Below are 16670 nucleotides of genomic sequence, written 5' to 3' on the forward strand. Positions count from 1 at the left end.
GTTAAATAAAAAAACATTGATCAGAAAGCACATCTAATTAATTGAAATCATGAACATTTTTTTAGTTTCATATTTACCAAATTCTGTTGGTTTCATAAAATTGTAATAATCAAAAGCATCTCTAATTAATTGATTTTATTATAAAATGATTTATTGTTTATTGTGGATTTACATTTTTCTGGTAAATATTCCTTAAATTATGTTTTAATAGTAATTTTATTAGTAGTAGTCGTGCAATAATTAAATTAAGTAATATCTGTCACCGTTTGTTCAAGTTAAACCAAACTTTTATTTAGATGGGTTGCTGCATGTAAAGACCTTTAAGTTTCTGTTTGTATATGATATGATGATAGTTTTTCTCAAAAGAAATGGTAAAATGCTAATGAAGTGATTTATAGCAGTTCTACAGATTATGTTCGTGTATTCATGTATTCATATATTGAGGAGGCAGAGGCTGAAAACATCGCAATTGTGTGCTTCAATGTGTGTAGTAAACAAAATTGTGCGTCTGCGCCATTCATTCACACAGAGACATGCAGAACTCATGCAGGATACTTTTAACTTATTCATCCCAAATTTGGCAAATTCCATGACGTTCCACGTTATACAGTCAATTCTGTGTTTATGACTGGGATCTGCGATTCCATCCTCATTTTCCACATTGCGGAAATCATATAATTATTAACAATGTTAAAATCATTGTGCTGCTTAATATTTTTTGTGTAAATCTTGATCACTTTTTTTCAGGATTCTTTGATGAATAGAAATTTCAAAAGAACAGAATTTATTTGAAATAGATTTCCATAAATGTCTTTACTGCCACTTTTGATCAATTTAATGTCTTTGTTTGGAAAAAAAAAAAAAAAAAGACTGATCACAAACTTTTTGAATGAGTGTTTATAGTGCATTTTGTAACAGAAACTTCACTGACTTTTCACATGTGAGATGGTTTCTTTCTTATTGTAAGTCTAACATCAGATGTTGTTGTAAACAGCCTCAAAATCGGTGCACAGATGCGTATAAATGCTGTTTATTAGTGTGCTTTTGACTCTTTTATGGAACATGCTTCCATTAACTTCGTCGAGTTTTTGTGCTGTTTGCCTTGTTTGTTTGAACAGCGTACTATTCGTAACCTCAAACAATACAGTAAGCGCATTTACTGGGCCAATTGAGTTTATACCGACTGTTATATTAAAAATACCTGTTGTGGTATTCTCTATTGATTCGTAAATTGTTCCTCATCCATCCAAACTTTTCCAACTCTTGAGGTTGACAACTCCCCTACTGCCTTTTATCCTGGATTACAATACCTCTTGAATAGATTGAAACAACCCTCGGAGGGCAATCTGTCAGGAGATCTGGCTATAGTCACCCTTGTGTCTGCATGTTTGCCAGAGTCAATAAGCATTTTCACTTGTTCCTCTTTCTCTGCAGACTGGATCAGCTTTATGGCATGTTGGAGCTAATAAGTTAAAGACAACTTCACACACTGTCTGCATGAACGAATTCCAGCAGTTGCTAATGCCTTCCTTACGGCAGGTCTCCTTAACCTGTTTAACTCGATTACTGTTTTTGTCTGCACTTTAATGCTAGTAAATGACAGTACCTGTTACTTGAAATAAAATAAACTTTAACTGAAATAAATAAAATTAAAAAAATACTAAAGGACTAACTCAAATTAAAAAAGATAAAAACAAAACTAGTAGTATCTCAGTGATACCAAAGTAACACTGATTTAATGCAACATTCACAGACTAAACCAGAAGGAGACTCTTTATTCAAGTGCCAAGTTCCTCAATATTTTCAACTCAATATTTTATTTTTTGATATCCACTAGAGTCCTACATCACTGCTGGTGTTTATGCGTTGATTTAGTGGCTTCCCTTGTGTGTATTTGTGAATCGGTGTGGTTGGTAAGCTAGTAGGACGGGTTGTGTGTGTGTGTGACAGAAGGAGAGACAAAGTGAGAGTGCGTCCTGCACCTGCAGGACTACGTCAGTGGTGTGGTAGTCCAGGCAGCCTTGGGGTCAGAGACGGCAGGCAGGGTATCTGTTTAATGTCCCGGTGAGCAGCCCTGAATTTATGAACTCGGGGAGAGGGGGAAATGATAACGTGTGGGAGAGGAGAGGATAGCTCATGCTTCTGTCGTCTTTTTCTGGTAGGAATGCCTCCTTTGCATTCTTTCTCCCCACACAGAGGCAAACACTAGTTTGTTCTTACTATAAGCTGTGTGATGTCCATATAGAGAGGTTGTTATAGTTTTAACACAGGAACGGAATAGACACGATTACAAAGGGGAGGAGATCTTCTACTTCCCTGGTATATTAATACCCACCCAAAAAACAAAAAATCGTAAGTGAGACTATTCAGCTTCCTAACAATGTGTAACACAGCAATATGTTAAAGTGATAAGTTTGAGTTCAAGCAAAAATGAATATATATGACTTAATAAATATGACATTTTTCTGTAAAACAAAAATGGGAGTTATTTATAATCATGTTTTCAAGCTTCACTTGTCCACATAATGAAAGTGATTGGTGACCATGGCGGATTTTTAGTATCCAAAATATCGGTCCGATCTTCTTGGTCCTTTTTTTGGTAAGGATGCACAATTTGATAGGGATTTGTACAATATTGGTTATCAGCTGCTATTAGATTTTTAATTGAAATATTAATATTTTACATTTATTGACATAAGTTGAAACTGGTAATTTGATTGTACAGCTTATCTTCCTATTTTTACATTTAGCTTACTCATTCTTTAAAGTTAATTTTAAAATACAGGTAAATGTATTTTTTTTGCACATCTCAAAATGTATATCTATTTTTCATCTGCTTTTCATAATATTGTGATGCGTTACTTGTGATGTTTACAATTATTTAATTGTTTTTTTTTTTTTTTTTAGACAAAGTGGTAATGAATTTTAAAGGATTAGTTCACTCTGGAATTAAAATTTCCTGATAATTTACTTACCCCTATGTCATCCAAGATGTTAATTTTTTTTTTTTATTTCTTCAGTTGAAAAAAAAGGTTTTTGAGGAAAACATTTCAGAAAATTTTCTCCATATAGTGGACTTCAATGTGGATCCACCAGTTCAAGGTCCAAATTGCAGTTTCAGTGCAGCATCAACAGGCTTTACACAAGGAATAAGGGTCTTATCTAGTGAAACGATTGGTCATTTTCTAAAACAAAATAAAATTAAAATGATATACTTTTTACCACAAATCCTCATCTTGCATTAGCTCAACCTTACAGAATCACGCACGCGTGATGTAGGCGGAAGGACTGACCCCGTGTTCACAAAGCGAGCATGCAAAGAAGGTCAAAAGGTCTTTACAAAAAAAGGTAAAACAACAATGTTAGATGATTTTGAAGTTGGAGGAGAAAATGAGATAGGGGTTTTTCCACCTTTTACCTTTTTAAAACAGACAGAAGAATTAACCACATGTGACCTTTCCAACATGGTTACGTAATGTGTGAAAGCATAGATGCGCATCGCAGAGCTAGTGCAAGATGAACATTTAGGGTTAAAAAGTATATAAATTTGTGGTTGTATTTTTTTTGTTTTTTTTTTTTTTTTTTAGAATATGACTGATTGTTTCACTAGATAAGACCCTTATTCCTTCACTGGGATCATGTAGAGCCATTTGAAGCTGCATTGAAATTGCAATTTGGACCTTCAACCTGTTGATCCTCATTGAAGTCCACTATATGGAGAAAAAATCTGGAATGTTTTCCTCAAAAATTAATTTCTTTTTGACTGAAAAAAGAAAAAAAAAGAAACCTCTTGGATGACATGGGGGTGAGTAAATTATCTGAATTTTTTTCGGTAGTGAACTAATCCTTTAATATAACAATCATTTATCGGTTAGCTGTCAAAAAATAAATGTATCAGTATTAGCCTGAATTGGTACATTAGTGCATCCCTAATGAGAGTAATTGGTGACAACCATTAAATTATTTAAACTTAAATTTTGGTCTCTTCCTCACACAAGAATGGATAAGTTATAGGGACTATTTTTATGTTGTTTTTACAATGCATCCTTTGTGGAGCTTCACAGCTCCTGGTCTCCATCCAGTTTCATTGTATGGAAGAAAGAAAGTCATACGGGTTTGGAACGACATGAGGGTGAGTAAATGATGACAGGAATTTTCCCCTGAATTTCCGATTCTGTTCTTCACAGCTGCGTCATGTCAAGAACCGATGCATTTTGTTGGTTGCTTGGTTTCTCTGATCAGAGTAATCACGCCAACAGTGAAATCTCATTGGTCCAGGAATGTCTGATTGGCTGTGGTTTTATTGCTTTCAATTTCGTGCAGCATTTTCACCTTCGGCATGGACAGAAAAATTGGAAAGCGGGTGTAATTATCGGCTAGATCAAGGGTGGAGCGATGTTTAAAGCCGTAGAGCACTTGTCTCCTCTTCCACCCCCTGTGCCCCTATAGATGAAATCTATCCATGGGCCCATGTGTGACAGTGCATTCTTTGATTCCATCTGCCTTTAGAGCGAGAGAGCCTGTGACTTTATTGTGGTGACTGGTTGGGAAAAACCTGCCATTTCTAATAACACTGGCTTGAAGCAGTTCGGACTTTGAGCATGTCAAGTCCCATCTGAAAGAGATTTGGGAACCCTCAGCATGAATAAAAACATACAAATGGATTTAATCAGTTTGAAAAGAGCTCAGAAGGGCTGCTGTTGGCCCTCGACGCTCGTATCAGTGCAGCGTATCTCAGCAAACACTGCCCCTGCTGTGAAGCCTGGGATGAACGGTGGACAACTTTGCTTCACCAGTCCTGCTTTGACCCTATAAAGCGTATTATGTCATATATGATGCATGAATTCGTAGGCCTCTAAAGAGATGCATTATCGATCTGAGGTAGATTCCTTTTTAGCAAGTAAAGGGCAGTTTAGTGTGAAATTTTTGTGATTATTTTTATTTTTTTTTTTTTTCCAAGAATTGCTCAATACGAACTCATAAATCTGAACTCTCAGAAAGTTGTAAAGTAAGAATTGTAAGATTAAAAACTCACAATTCAGTTTTTATCTTTCAATGCTGACTTTTTTTCCCTCACAATTCTGGCTTTTTTCTCACATTTCAGAATTTATGTCTGACCATTCTGCCTTTTTTCTCACAATTCTGGCTTTTTTTCCTCACAATTCAAAGTTTATATCTCACAATTCTGACTTTTTTCTTGCAATTCGGAGTTTATATCTCTCAATTGCTCCTTTTTTCTTGCAATTCTGACTTTTTTTCTTGCAATTCCGAGCTTATATCTCTGAATTGCGCCTTTTTAGTCGCAGTTCTGAATTTTTTTCTCACAATTCAGAGGTTATATCTGGCAATTCCGACTTATTTCATACAATTCTGACCTTTTTTTTCTCACAATTCAGTTTATATTCTCAGTTCTGACTTTTTTTTCTCACACTTCCAAATTTTTTCTCACAATTCAGTTTGTATCTCGCAATTCTGACTTTTTTTCTTGGAATTATTTTTTTCTTGCAATTCCAACTTTTTTTCAGAATTGTGAGATATAAATACTGAGTAACAAAGTCAAATTTTGAAGGGGAAAAAAAGACTGATATGTTCTGAGAATTGCAAGTTTATGTCTCACCATTCTGTCTTAACTCACGGTTATGTGTTATAAAGTTATAAACATAAAGATGTAAACTCACAATTGTGATTAAAAAGACAGATTTGCGAGAAAAAAAAAGTCAAAATTGTGAGTTCATCATGCAATAATGATTTTATAACTCGCCACTGCAAGTTTATATCTTAGAATAAAAGCCAGAATTGCAATATGAAAAGTAGTAATTGCAAGGAAAAAAAGTCGGAATTACAAGATGTGAACTTACAATTGCAAGAAAAAAGTCAGAATTGTGAGAAAAAAAGTTCTTCCATAAGAATGTGTATTTGTACATCTCTCAGTCATCATTGTATTGCTTTGCATTATGTTTCCCCCCACACAGTTAAAACTACTTTGATATTTGATATTCATATATTTAAACTAAAGAGTTTAAATATTGTGTGCGATACTATTATAAAAATCCTTGATTCTCATTACAAACAAAACTTACCATATAAATAACAAATGTACCTTCTTTCATATTTTTGCTTAGTTTGGTCCAGACAAAAACAAAAAAAATCTGACTTTTTTTTTGTGTGTGTTTATTCAGTGTAAACTTTGCTACGTAGTATCTGAGTATATGGTGTTTTGCTTGTTAATATGAATTGAGAAAGAGAATTTTTGATTACTGTCTAGTCTGGATTGTAGTGCCTTGGAGTTACATTTACATAACTCCCAATAGTCCCAAAATTAGTTTACCTCCAGTGATGGGTGATTCTTTAACACCTAGCCTATTCAAACATTATTATTCAAACACTGGTGTAATGTGTTTGTGTAATCTCAGAGACACACACACACAAATTATGGTGAAGGAATTGGCCTGTGAGGCTGTGGCCCATCGATACTCTTTGGAGCGAGAGAGTGAATTCCCTGTGACCACACAGAGTGCCCATTGTTCTGTACTGAAGGCAGCTGGGTATCAGAGATGCCATTTATCTCCTTATCTCCTCTCATTCGCAGTTAACCTCATCTGTAAAGAGCAGCAGAGCTACGCCAGCAGACCTGGAACAAATGTCTGCGCTTGTCTAAACAATGAATGCCATGTCTCACAGAAGTGAAAGTATAAAAATTTAGAAAAAATTAAATTAAGTTTTCACCTTTCCACAGGTAACCCAGGTGTGGTGGGATTCTACAAAACATACATGTGGACTCTGTATCAGACGTTCATCCGGAGATATCCTGTGTGGGCTGTGAGTCATGCAGGACACTGTATGCCTCCAGAAACCTATGATATGATTGAAGGTGGGACATTTTCATCTTTACGCAAACTACACAGCCATGTGGATACGAACAACTGCATAACCGTACAGTACCTTCTGAAGGTGTAAAAGTGATCATGTGTGACCTATATTGAAACAAATCAAGGACAATCATGTAAATGCAATTGTCCCAATTCTGTTGTTGATGGACTTCAAAGTAGATTGTCATTTTAAAAGTTAATTCAGAGTGCCAGCCTTTTCAGATTTGGATTGTATTACAAATACCCATCTGCAGATGGTCAGAATTGTTTTGCTTGTCATGAGCTAACATGTAAGCACTTCATAAAGTCTGTAACTTTTTGTATTTAAATAATGTCATAGAGAGAACGATCATAAAGTATCATCATAGATCGTCTGCAGAAACCTCTGTCAGATTGCTGTGGTCTCACTCAGTGTGATGTTATTACCACTATTAAAAATGAGTCAGTAGATGGCAGCAGATAATTAAGTGATTTTGGTTATTCAGAGGAATAATTGTTTATAATTTGTACTTTTTAGATGGTTTTCCCCTTTATTTACCATTCAAGATAATAATAATAACAATTAATATATTGTTATTATTAATAGTAATTATTATTATTATAATCAAGACAATTGTTTTATTAAGAATATTAAGAAGTTATTATTAAAAATACTTATTTATTTATTTATTTATTAGACTATTATTAATAAATGCTATTAAATATAATAAATGTAATATAGTATTCATATATTAATTGATTTAATTTTTTAGCATAATGAAAGAAGAATAATGGCCCAAAATACTACTTTAAAAACCTTTTATACTAGCATAAGTTTAAATATTAGTGCTGTCAAATGATTAATCGTATACAAAATAAAAAAAATTGTTTACATAATAAATATGTGTGTACTGTGTATGTATAAATACACGTTTATATTTAAGAAAAATATGTTATGTTTATATATTAAAAATACTTTTATATAATCTCAATTATATGAATATAAATATATACATGTAAATTTTTTAAAAAAATATATATATATAACACACACACACACACATTTATTATGTAAAGAAAACATTTATTTTGGATGCAATTAACCGCGATTAATCGTTTGACAGCACTAATTCATATTTTACTACACTTTTTGCCTGGAGGACCTATCGTTTCATGTTGTCGTGTGATATGTCTTGATATCAAGACCATGATATTGATAATATCGTTACATCCCTACTGTTACGCCATAAAGTGGCACATTGTACAGCCTGTCATTTTGGCAGACTGACTTCAATATAAGCTGTTTTTAGACTAACAAGAAAGTTTTAAGTTATGAAAGTTACAGGATGTTTTTTTTAATCTATTTTTGGCATTTTTTGCCTTTATTGTGACAGGACAGGACAGAATTAACAGGAAGCGAAGTGGGAGAGATGGGGGGGTGGGGGTCGTTATCGGGAAAGGTCCTTGAGTCGTGATTCGAACATGGGGCGCCCGGAGCACAACGGCGCTGTATGTCGGCACACTGCCCACAAGGCTATCAGTGCCAACAACTCGTAGGATGTTTTTATAGTACAATGACATTTTATGTCAAAAGATCAATGGAATTTTGATTTCTCAATTCATGACCCTTTTAAATCATTAAACTTCACATTGTAATGCCTTCAAAGACACTTTGAAACCACTTTATTTGGGAGATATTGTACCTTCATATGCTAACGCTGCCTGTGAAGTCCCCGACTGACAGTTTCAGGCACAGCCGTACTCCGTCCTGACTGATGTGCTGGTTTGTAGTGTCTGTCAGATTGCGGGATGCTCCTCCTGGAATCCTTTCACAGAGCGCACAGTAAGGTGGAATGCATTCGGGACTGACGAACGAGCCAAGCCGTGTCTCCCTCCTCTGCCTGAACCAGTATATGAAAGTCCAGCATGTTCATCCATAAAGCAACATGGACGTTTTTATTGAGCTTGCTACGTGGGAAAGACATTACCAAGCCCTCACCTGTAATAAGACAAACCACATGCAGATGGCTGAGATCTCCAAAAACAGCATTTCTACTGGCTCGCTTGATGGATTGGGCAGCGTAGGTGAACGCTGGTCAGATCAGGTCTACTGTCAGGAGTATTTATCAGTATGTAATATGGTGGTGTATTTGCCATCTGATCACCAGAAATGACCATAATCAAATCAGTAGATCTAGCAGAATAAACTTCCAGAAGAGCATCTGAAATTTCTCTCTCATAGCTCATTCAGTATAGATTATTTTTACAAACTGAAGTATCAAACAATTGCTTTTTTTTTGTATTGTGAACACATGGAATACTTTTACTGGAATCACAGTCTTAAAGTATTCAGTGACAGACAGCTGATCTCTGGCTCACACAACAGACAATAACATCCATTGCTGTTCATATCATGTTGTGCAATCACAAGCTGGATGATTAAAAGTCAAAACTCAGCAGCGGATTCAAATGTGCCAAGAGATGACAACAGGCGGCAGCCGTTTGCCAAGCCAGCGCAGATGAAAGAGGGGACGCAATTAAAAGTTATATTTTATTTCTCCAATCTCGCTATTATGAGTGACATTCTTGATTACCATCAATGGCTGTCTTAAGCGGGCCGGTATCAAATATGCTGGCCTTTTCTTTCCACAGCACATTGTCTTGTTCATCTCAATGATCCATCCCTCATCATGTTCTGCCATTTGGTTCGCAGATGCCCCTGTCCGAGGAAATAGCTGCTTGTGTTGCTTCTCATTGCTGAGGATTTAGTATACCAAACTGTAATCAACCAAAAACTGCTAAAGAGATCCTAGGAAGCTTTTGTTTTTTATTATGCAGGCATGTGTTTTTTATTTTTGATTTTAGATTAAATAAACTGTTTAAGTGATACTTCATAGTGTGGATAGTTTCTTTCAGTAATTATTTGGATGCTTTCTTTTCAGTTTTGCGGACTGAAATGTTGGCTCAACCAATGGTATGACTTGGGGGCGGGACTATCTGTTTGTTTGCCCAATGGCAGACACGGGGTGTGGTCAAAAAACTTATTACTTTTGCTGTGTTGCAATAACTAACTGAAAAAAGAAAAGGAACTACAATTACTAACTATAAATAATTAAAACTGTTATAAAAATAAAATGTATATTTAAAAACTAAAAAACTAAAAAAATGATTGAAATAAAAACTGAAAATCACAAATAAATGCTAATTCGGCATATTAACCCACTGGGGTCTGAAGGTGTTTTGAGGGCCCTGGCAGGGTTGCCAGGTATTCACCACAAAACCCGCCCAATTGCAACTCAAAACTAGCCCAATCGCCCCAGTTTCGGGGGACAAAATACACGTTCTTTGTTCAGGGTTTCCCTCGTAAATTTTTATTTTAGGGGCTAAATATGACGTTATTGGGGTTGCTTCAACCCGCAGATATCAAAAACACAACAGTGTTTAAAGTAGCCCAATTTCAAGGGAAAACTGCAGACATGGCAACACTGGGCCCTGAAGAAGTTTTGACAGGCCCTGGTATTTGTGCTTTTTTTCAGTTGCGCGCCCTGTCTGTTGTGTTTATTTTATTATTGTATTGCTCTTACCTGTACAATCAAAAATGATGGGAGCATTTTAAGTTCTTTTCGGCGTTATCAGGAAAAAATGCCACAAAACATGTTGCATTTTTGTCACCCCCAGAGGGTTAATAAAAACTATAATAGTATATAAATAATATTAAAATAACACTAATGTAAATTATTTTTAATTTAACTAAATTTACGTCTTATTACTTTAAAACTGTGATTCAAAAATCTGATTGTAGAATTGGTGGCCTTCCATTTGTTTTCCATAGGACGATGGCGTCACTGACTTGGGCGTCAGATCTAGTTTGCGGTTTCTTCTTGCGATGACCCTTCAAACAACTTCAGGTTTTCAGGCTTCAACTTCCTTGTCCAGAAGTCACTGGTGGCTTTCCTTGTGAATGCTGCCCATTGATTTACTGCTGTTCAAAGAGCACTTGGTCAGCCAGCGGTCAGCAGCAGGCACAGCCAATCGGATCCCACAGAAACCTCATTTCATCCAGTCCAGCACAGCCACAGAGAGGCTTCATTGAGTTCATTGATGAGATCTTAAACTCTCAATGCCAAACACTTCAGTCCCTTTGGCAATATAGGGCCGGTCGTATTTAACGGCATATATTAAGTGATATTACATCCCTGTGTCTCGGAAACATAAACAAAAGCAGGGGGAAATGGTGGTGGGGTAAACATGCCAAATCTCTGTGGAGGAACTGTTCCTGTGGTTGGCGAATTGTGATTGATGCCTTTTGATTACAGTAAAAATATCTGTTAATGCAAACATGGGGAACATTTTGCACTCTGCCAATGTCAATAACTCTGCCAATGTCAATAACCCTGCCCTGGGTCAAGCCGTCCTCCAGACCTACACATCTCATTCATTTTGTCAGAGCGTGTTAAGAGAGCTACTACTCAAAATCTACTTTCCCTTCTCTGATATGACCAAATTACCCTCCATTTATGCCCAGGCTATTAAAACAGGCATAAATAAGGAATTTCCCTCGTTCTTGTAAGATTGCCTGGGGTATAGTAAAAGGGAAATAGATTGTTCTGAGCTCTTTGGTTGATGTGACCTTTTGTGACCAGTTGAAGTCAGGTTGGGTTTCATGTTTGTCTTGCTGATTGGGGGCATGGGCATTGGTGGGAAGCCTATTGGCCTTTTTTGAACAAAGGTTGTTTAATACTTCTTTTTAATAATTGTTGTTAGTTGCAACAAGCTGTTTTTCATTTTGTATGCTAAAGATGGCTGATGCAGATGCATTCTTAAAGGAGTAGTTCACCAAAAAAAGAAAATTTGCTTAAAATTTACTGACCCTCAAGCCATCCAAGATGCAGTTGAGTTTGTTTTTTCATCAGAACAGATTTGGAGAAATTTAGCATTGCATCACTTGCTCGCAACTGGATCCTCAGTAAATGGATGCCATCAGAATGAGAGTCCAAACAGCTGATAAAAACATAATAGTAATCCACAAGTAATCTACACAACTCCAGTCCACCAATTAATGTCTTGTGAAACAAAGAGCTGTGTTTGTAAAAATAAAGTCCATCATTAAAGCATTTTTAATTTAAAGGGAACCCCGGGTATTAAGACTTGTATGGCTTAAAGAATTAGTCCACTTCCAGAATAAAAATTCCCTGATAATTTACTCACCCCCATGTCATCCAAGATATTCATGTCTTTCTTTCTTCCTTCTTTCGCAAAGAAATTAATGTTTTTGAGAAAACATTCCAGGATTTTTCTTGGATGATATGAGGGTGTGGGTAAATTATCAGGGAATTTTTATTTTGGAAGTGGAACCCATGAAGATTTATGTTATTTAAAAAATACTTGTTGTTTTGTACATACTTTGGACTATGGAGGGCGAAATTATTTTGATGTGAAATCATTGCATTCTGAGCTACTGGTGCTTCCTGTAGTACCAGCTATTTTTACCGCAGCACAATTTGGAAAAAAAAAAAACGTACTGATATGATGCCACATTGTGCAGCTTTTTGTTGTAATTTTCAATTGAAGGAATGTAAGAAGAGAAGCGATGTAAGTCTTCACTGTTAGTGATATTTACAGGAGAAAAGAATGGGAAGATGCCTGTGGATGAATAAATCTTCCTAAAGACCTGCGTCTTTGTTCTCTCCACTTTAGCCCTGATGCCTTTTAGGCTTTTAGTAGACCACAGCTACTAAAAGAGCTTACAAACGGCAGAGACAAGAAACGCTAGATGCCATCCTGGCAGGATGTAAACATGCGGACGCTTATCATGACGCCGCAGCCACTGAAGGAGTTTCTCAGCATGAATTTCACTTGATATCCAGGACATTTAGACTCCTTGTGGGGGGAAAAAAACCCAATGATACGGCGTTTGGTTTAAGCCTACGCTTATATCTCCTATATATCACCTATAAGCTCTTTCAGTAGCTGTGGTCATTGTATCAGTATTTTATTTTCCGAGTTTTGTTGCAGTATAAAAGGCAATAGGTGGTGCCAATTGCTCACTAAGTGCAACCATTTCATGTCATCGAAATAATGGCAATGAAACGATGTGGATTTTTAAATAACGTAAATCTTTCATGGGTTTTCTACTAAATGTTTCAGTAAGAGACATTATTTGTGCTATATTAAACCATATGTCTAAATACCTGGATGTCTTCTGGCTAAAATACCAGTTCATAATCCATAACACTTCCTCCCTGTCCATCCCGTTGTCCTCTCACATTCATATCCACCGACATGTCAGTGCTGACTGCCTTGTGGGCAGCGTGCCGATAAGCATTTTTGCGCTTCGGGTGTCCTGAGTTAAAGTTTTGTCTTGTGGATCTTTCATGATCCTGTGCCCCTCTCTCGAGGGTGAAAACACCAAAAATTAATTTTAGACCTTTCATTCTAACGGCATCCGTTCACTACAGAGGATTCAGAACAATCGCTAAACTTCTCCAAATATGTTCCAATGAAGAAACAAGCTCATCTACATCTTGGAAGGCCTGAGCTTGAATACATTTTCATTTATGGGTAAATTATTTCTTTAAGCATACATGCAGATACCTTCTCCTGTGTTTCAAAAACAAAAGGACAAGGCCGGTGTATCAACCCATTTTAATCAGTAACACCACTCTGTTGTGGTTCCTCTTGACATTAATATTCAGTAACCTGATCCCTGGATGAAACATGCACCACACATTCATTGCACATTTTTGAGAGGGGGATATAATCACTTAACAGCCTGCTCCCTATACATCGCTTGCTCTTGCCAACAGATCGTTATTTTATATTGAGGAATTTGTTTTCGCCATATGTTGCATAAATGCTTCTTTGGACCCATTACAGGTTGCTTTGATTTTTGTTCCTGTTCCATATCCAGAAGGATATCCTTTGGATTTCTTACCATAGGATAAATCTATATAACCTTAGGATCAAAATGCCTTACATTAATTAGTTTCTTAGTATGCATTCCAGGTCTTGTATGCAAAATTCAGCAGCGCACAAAAAATCTAGCCATGTAGTTGTTTAGGCATCTTTCTACACTACTTAGAAAAAGCGGTCTTTCAGAAATTTAATTATAAGTGGTAATGACACTAGTAACAGAAAAATAAATAGATTTAAAAAAATATATATTTATTAACAAATGCAGCTGGCAAAACAAACAAAAAAGTATTATTAAAAAAATTAAAATGGGGTTTATTGTAATATCATTTTGTATATAATTTTTTTTTTTTATATATATAATTACATATATTTTTTATTTCTTGATTCTGTCTAACCATTTTTCCCACAGTTAAAGATTGCTTTGATATAGGTGACTGTAGGTAGGTCATTGTAGCTGGATGTAGGTTTTGTATGTTTTACGAGTAGGATAGTCTTAAATGTTCATGAGGTAATCCTGAGAGGCCACTCAATGTGTAAACTGCTCTCGTTGGTGTTTGGGCTCTGAGCTCATAGTGCCCCTCTGTGCTGGTAGATAAACATGTAGGGCCCCTTTGTAGGCAAACTTCAGTGGGAACCTTCGGGAAAAAAATCAAGATCGGATTTGGAAAATGGGAAATGAGGGGTAAGGAGTGGTTGGGGAGAGCTAAATGTGTGTGCATGCACAGGTCACTGACTTCATTGCTCAGTGTCTATCTCTCGCTTACATTCATGAATGAAAATAGCCCTGGATTGAGTGCCTGTCAGTACTTTTAAAAAAATATTATTGGTTAAATACTTTTTTTTTAATATTATGTGTATGCTCCAAAGTTAGTCCCTTTTAAGGTCCTACTCAGTATCCCAAAACTGTCATAACCAATAAAATAAAGACATCTGTTATGCTCACGCTAAAACACTATAAAAACAGTAATAATTAATTATAATTTAAAATGAATGTTTTCTACTGAAATATATTTTAAAAGTCAATTATTCCTGTGATGGCAAATCTAAAATATTAGCAGCCATTACTCCAGTCTTCATTGTCACATGATTCTTCAGAAATCATTTTAATATGCTGATTTACTGCTCAGAAAAAAATGTCTTAATATTTTCAGTGTTGTTTTTTTTGGGGGGGGCTAATTTAAAGACTTTTGATGTAAACTTTTGCTTAATAAGATAACGGTTCATTTCTTTGAGAAAAAAAGACTTACCTGTATAATATTATGTGTATAACATTAACATTTTAGGCTTTCTCAGAAAGATTTCATTATAACTCATAATACATTAACACATGGGTGACATTTGACTCTTGAGTCGGGGGGGGGGGCAAGAAAAAAAAATAGGGAAAAAAGCAATGTTTTCGGGTAAGCATCAAAACAATGCCCTACTGTATTGCAACGCACCAAAGCAGTCAATACAACGCAGTCAAGAATAACTTAAAGAGGTTGCCAAAATTTACTAAACTGTGGACGAGCTTTTGACTCTTGCTGCTGGCGATGCTTCCCGTTTTAAGTGTCAGTTGACGGCCTTTCATTTTTAACCAGATGTGCAAGCTGCTTTTCTGATTTTCCGTGTCTTTTCCCCGTGCCACTTGAAATGTATCTGTTTTGATTCGTTGTTGCTAAAGGTGAGACGTGAGAAAAAAATGACCGATCAGTTGTGGGACTATTCTGTCATAAATCGCATACCATTCATTCCTGAACTTACTGGCAATGAAATTAGGCTACTGAACAGTTCCGCATTCAAGTGCACACAAGCTAAAGCTTGCCGCAAAGCATCTGCAAAAGTTATTACCATGAGTGTGTCGGGGGAATAGTAAGGAGATTTTTGAATTATTTATTAATAAACTAGTGTTTTCTGAGTCAGTGTCGCAAGGATGAAGTTGCCGATCCTGACTCGCCGTCTCCTCTTTGGATGCGCCTTTAGAGAAAAATGCATCTATGCATCTTTTACAGATTATATAATGAAAGAGTTTTTGTTTTTGATTTGTTAAGTTATGTCTGTGAGGTATGTATCCGCTGAGTTTCGGTTCGTTTTTGTGACGTGCTCCTGTCGAGACGACAGAAACACATCATGTTTGTTTTCTTTATTTTATAGAAGCACCGTTTGCAACATTTTGTCGATATTATGAGTGCACACAAATAAAAGTAGACCCTTTACAGTTCCAAATGATGTATTATTACCTTTATCAGCAAAAAGTAATGAATATTTTAAATTGTTTCCACTGAAAAAAAATGCAAGTGATCGCGCTGGCGACTCTGTGTCCTGCAAAGCCACTTTAGCTCCCCGCACAAATAATTGGATATGCGCCTAATAGCACACATTTATCTAGGTTTAATGTTTAAACTAACATTGTTGTTAACTTGAACTGTTCTATATCTGTAGATTTTATTTTAGGTAAGTCGTGATGATTTGAGAAGGCAAAATTTAACAGACTATTATCAGTCTTCCGCTGGCCACTTTGTCGTTACTTTAAAAAAACAAAAACTTATATTTAACAAACAAAAAAATACTTCAAAACGTTTTTCCTAAATTACATTTTTCTAAATTTTAGCACGGTCTAGTACCTCCGTACAGCTGGGCCTGGGCATGGCTAACAGCTCCAGTTGCAGCATGGGTATATAGTATTTTAAACATTTTATACATATTTTGGACTATGGGGGGTGCCATTTTTTCGATGCAGTGAAATGGTTGCACTCGGTGAGCTACTTGCGCTACCTGTTGCTATATTTACCGCAGCACACAAATCTGCAGGGGCGGATCTAGACAATATTTTTTAGGGTGGCAAAGGGGTGGCATGGGGTCTGTGAGGGGTGGCAACACCAAAGCAAGCCCCCATGCATAGTTTTTTGGGGATTTATAGTCTGACAT

The 16670-nt window shown here is 36.1% G+C and overlaps 1 protein-coding gene across 2 annotated transcripts in view; it reads left to right on the forward strand.

The window, feature by feature from the left end:
* ldah (lipid droplet associated hydrolase) overlaps positions 1–16670 on the forward strand; it is a 62228-nt gene that overhangs the window by 9049 nt on the left and 36509 nt on the right. For both annotated transcript variants that reach the window (XM_051134192.1, XM_051134193.1), the window contains exon 3: positions 6737–6871. In XM_051134192.1, coding sequence (XP_050990149.1) covers positions 6737–6871 — 135 coding nt within the window. The remainder of the gene's footprint in view (positions 1–6736; positions 6872–16670) is intronic.

The sequence above is a fragment of the Labeo rohita genome, chromosome 17 (genome assembly GCF_022985175.1).
Source record: "Labeo rohita strain BAU-BD-2019 chromosome 17, IGBB_LRoh.1.0, whole genome shotgun sequence".
NCBI classification, from domain to species: Eukaryota; Metazoa; Chordata; class Actinopteri; order Cypriniformes; family Cyprinidae; genus Labeo; species Labeo rohita.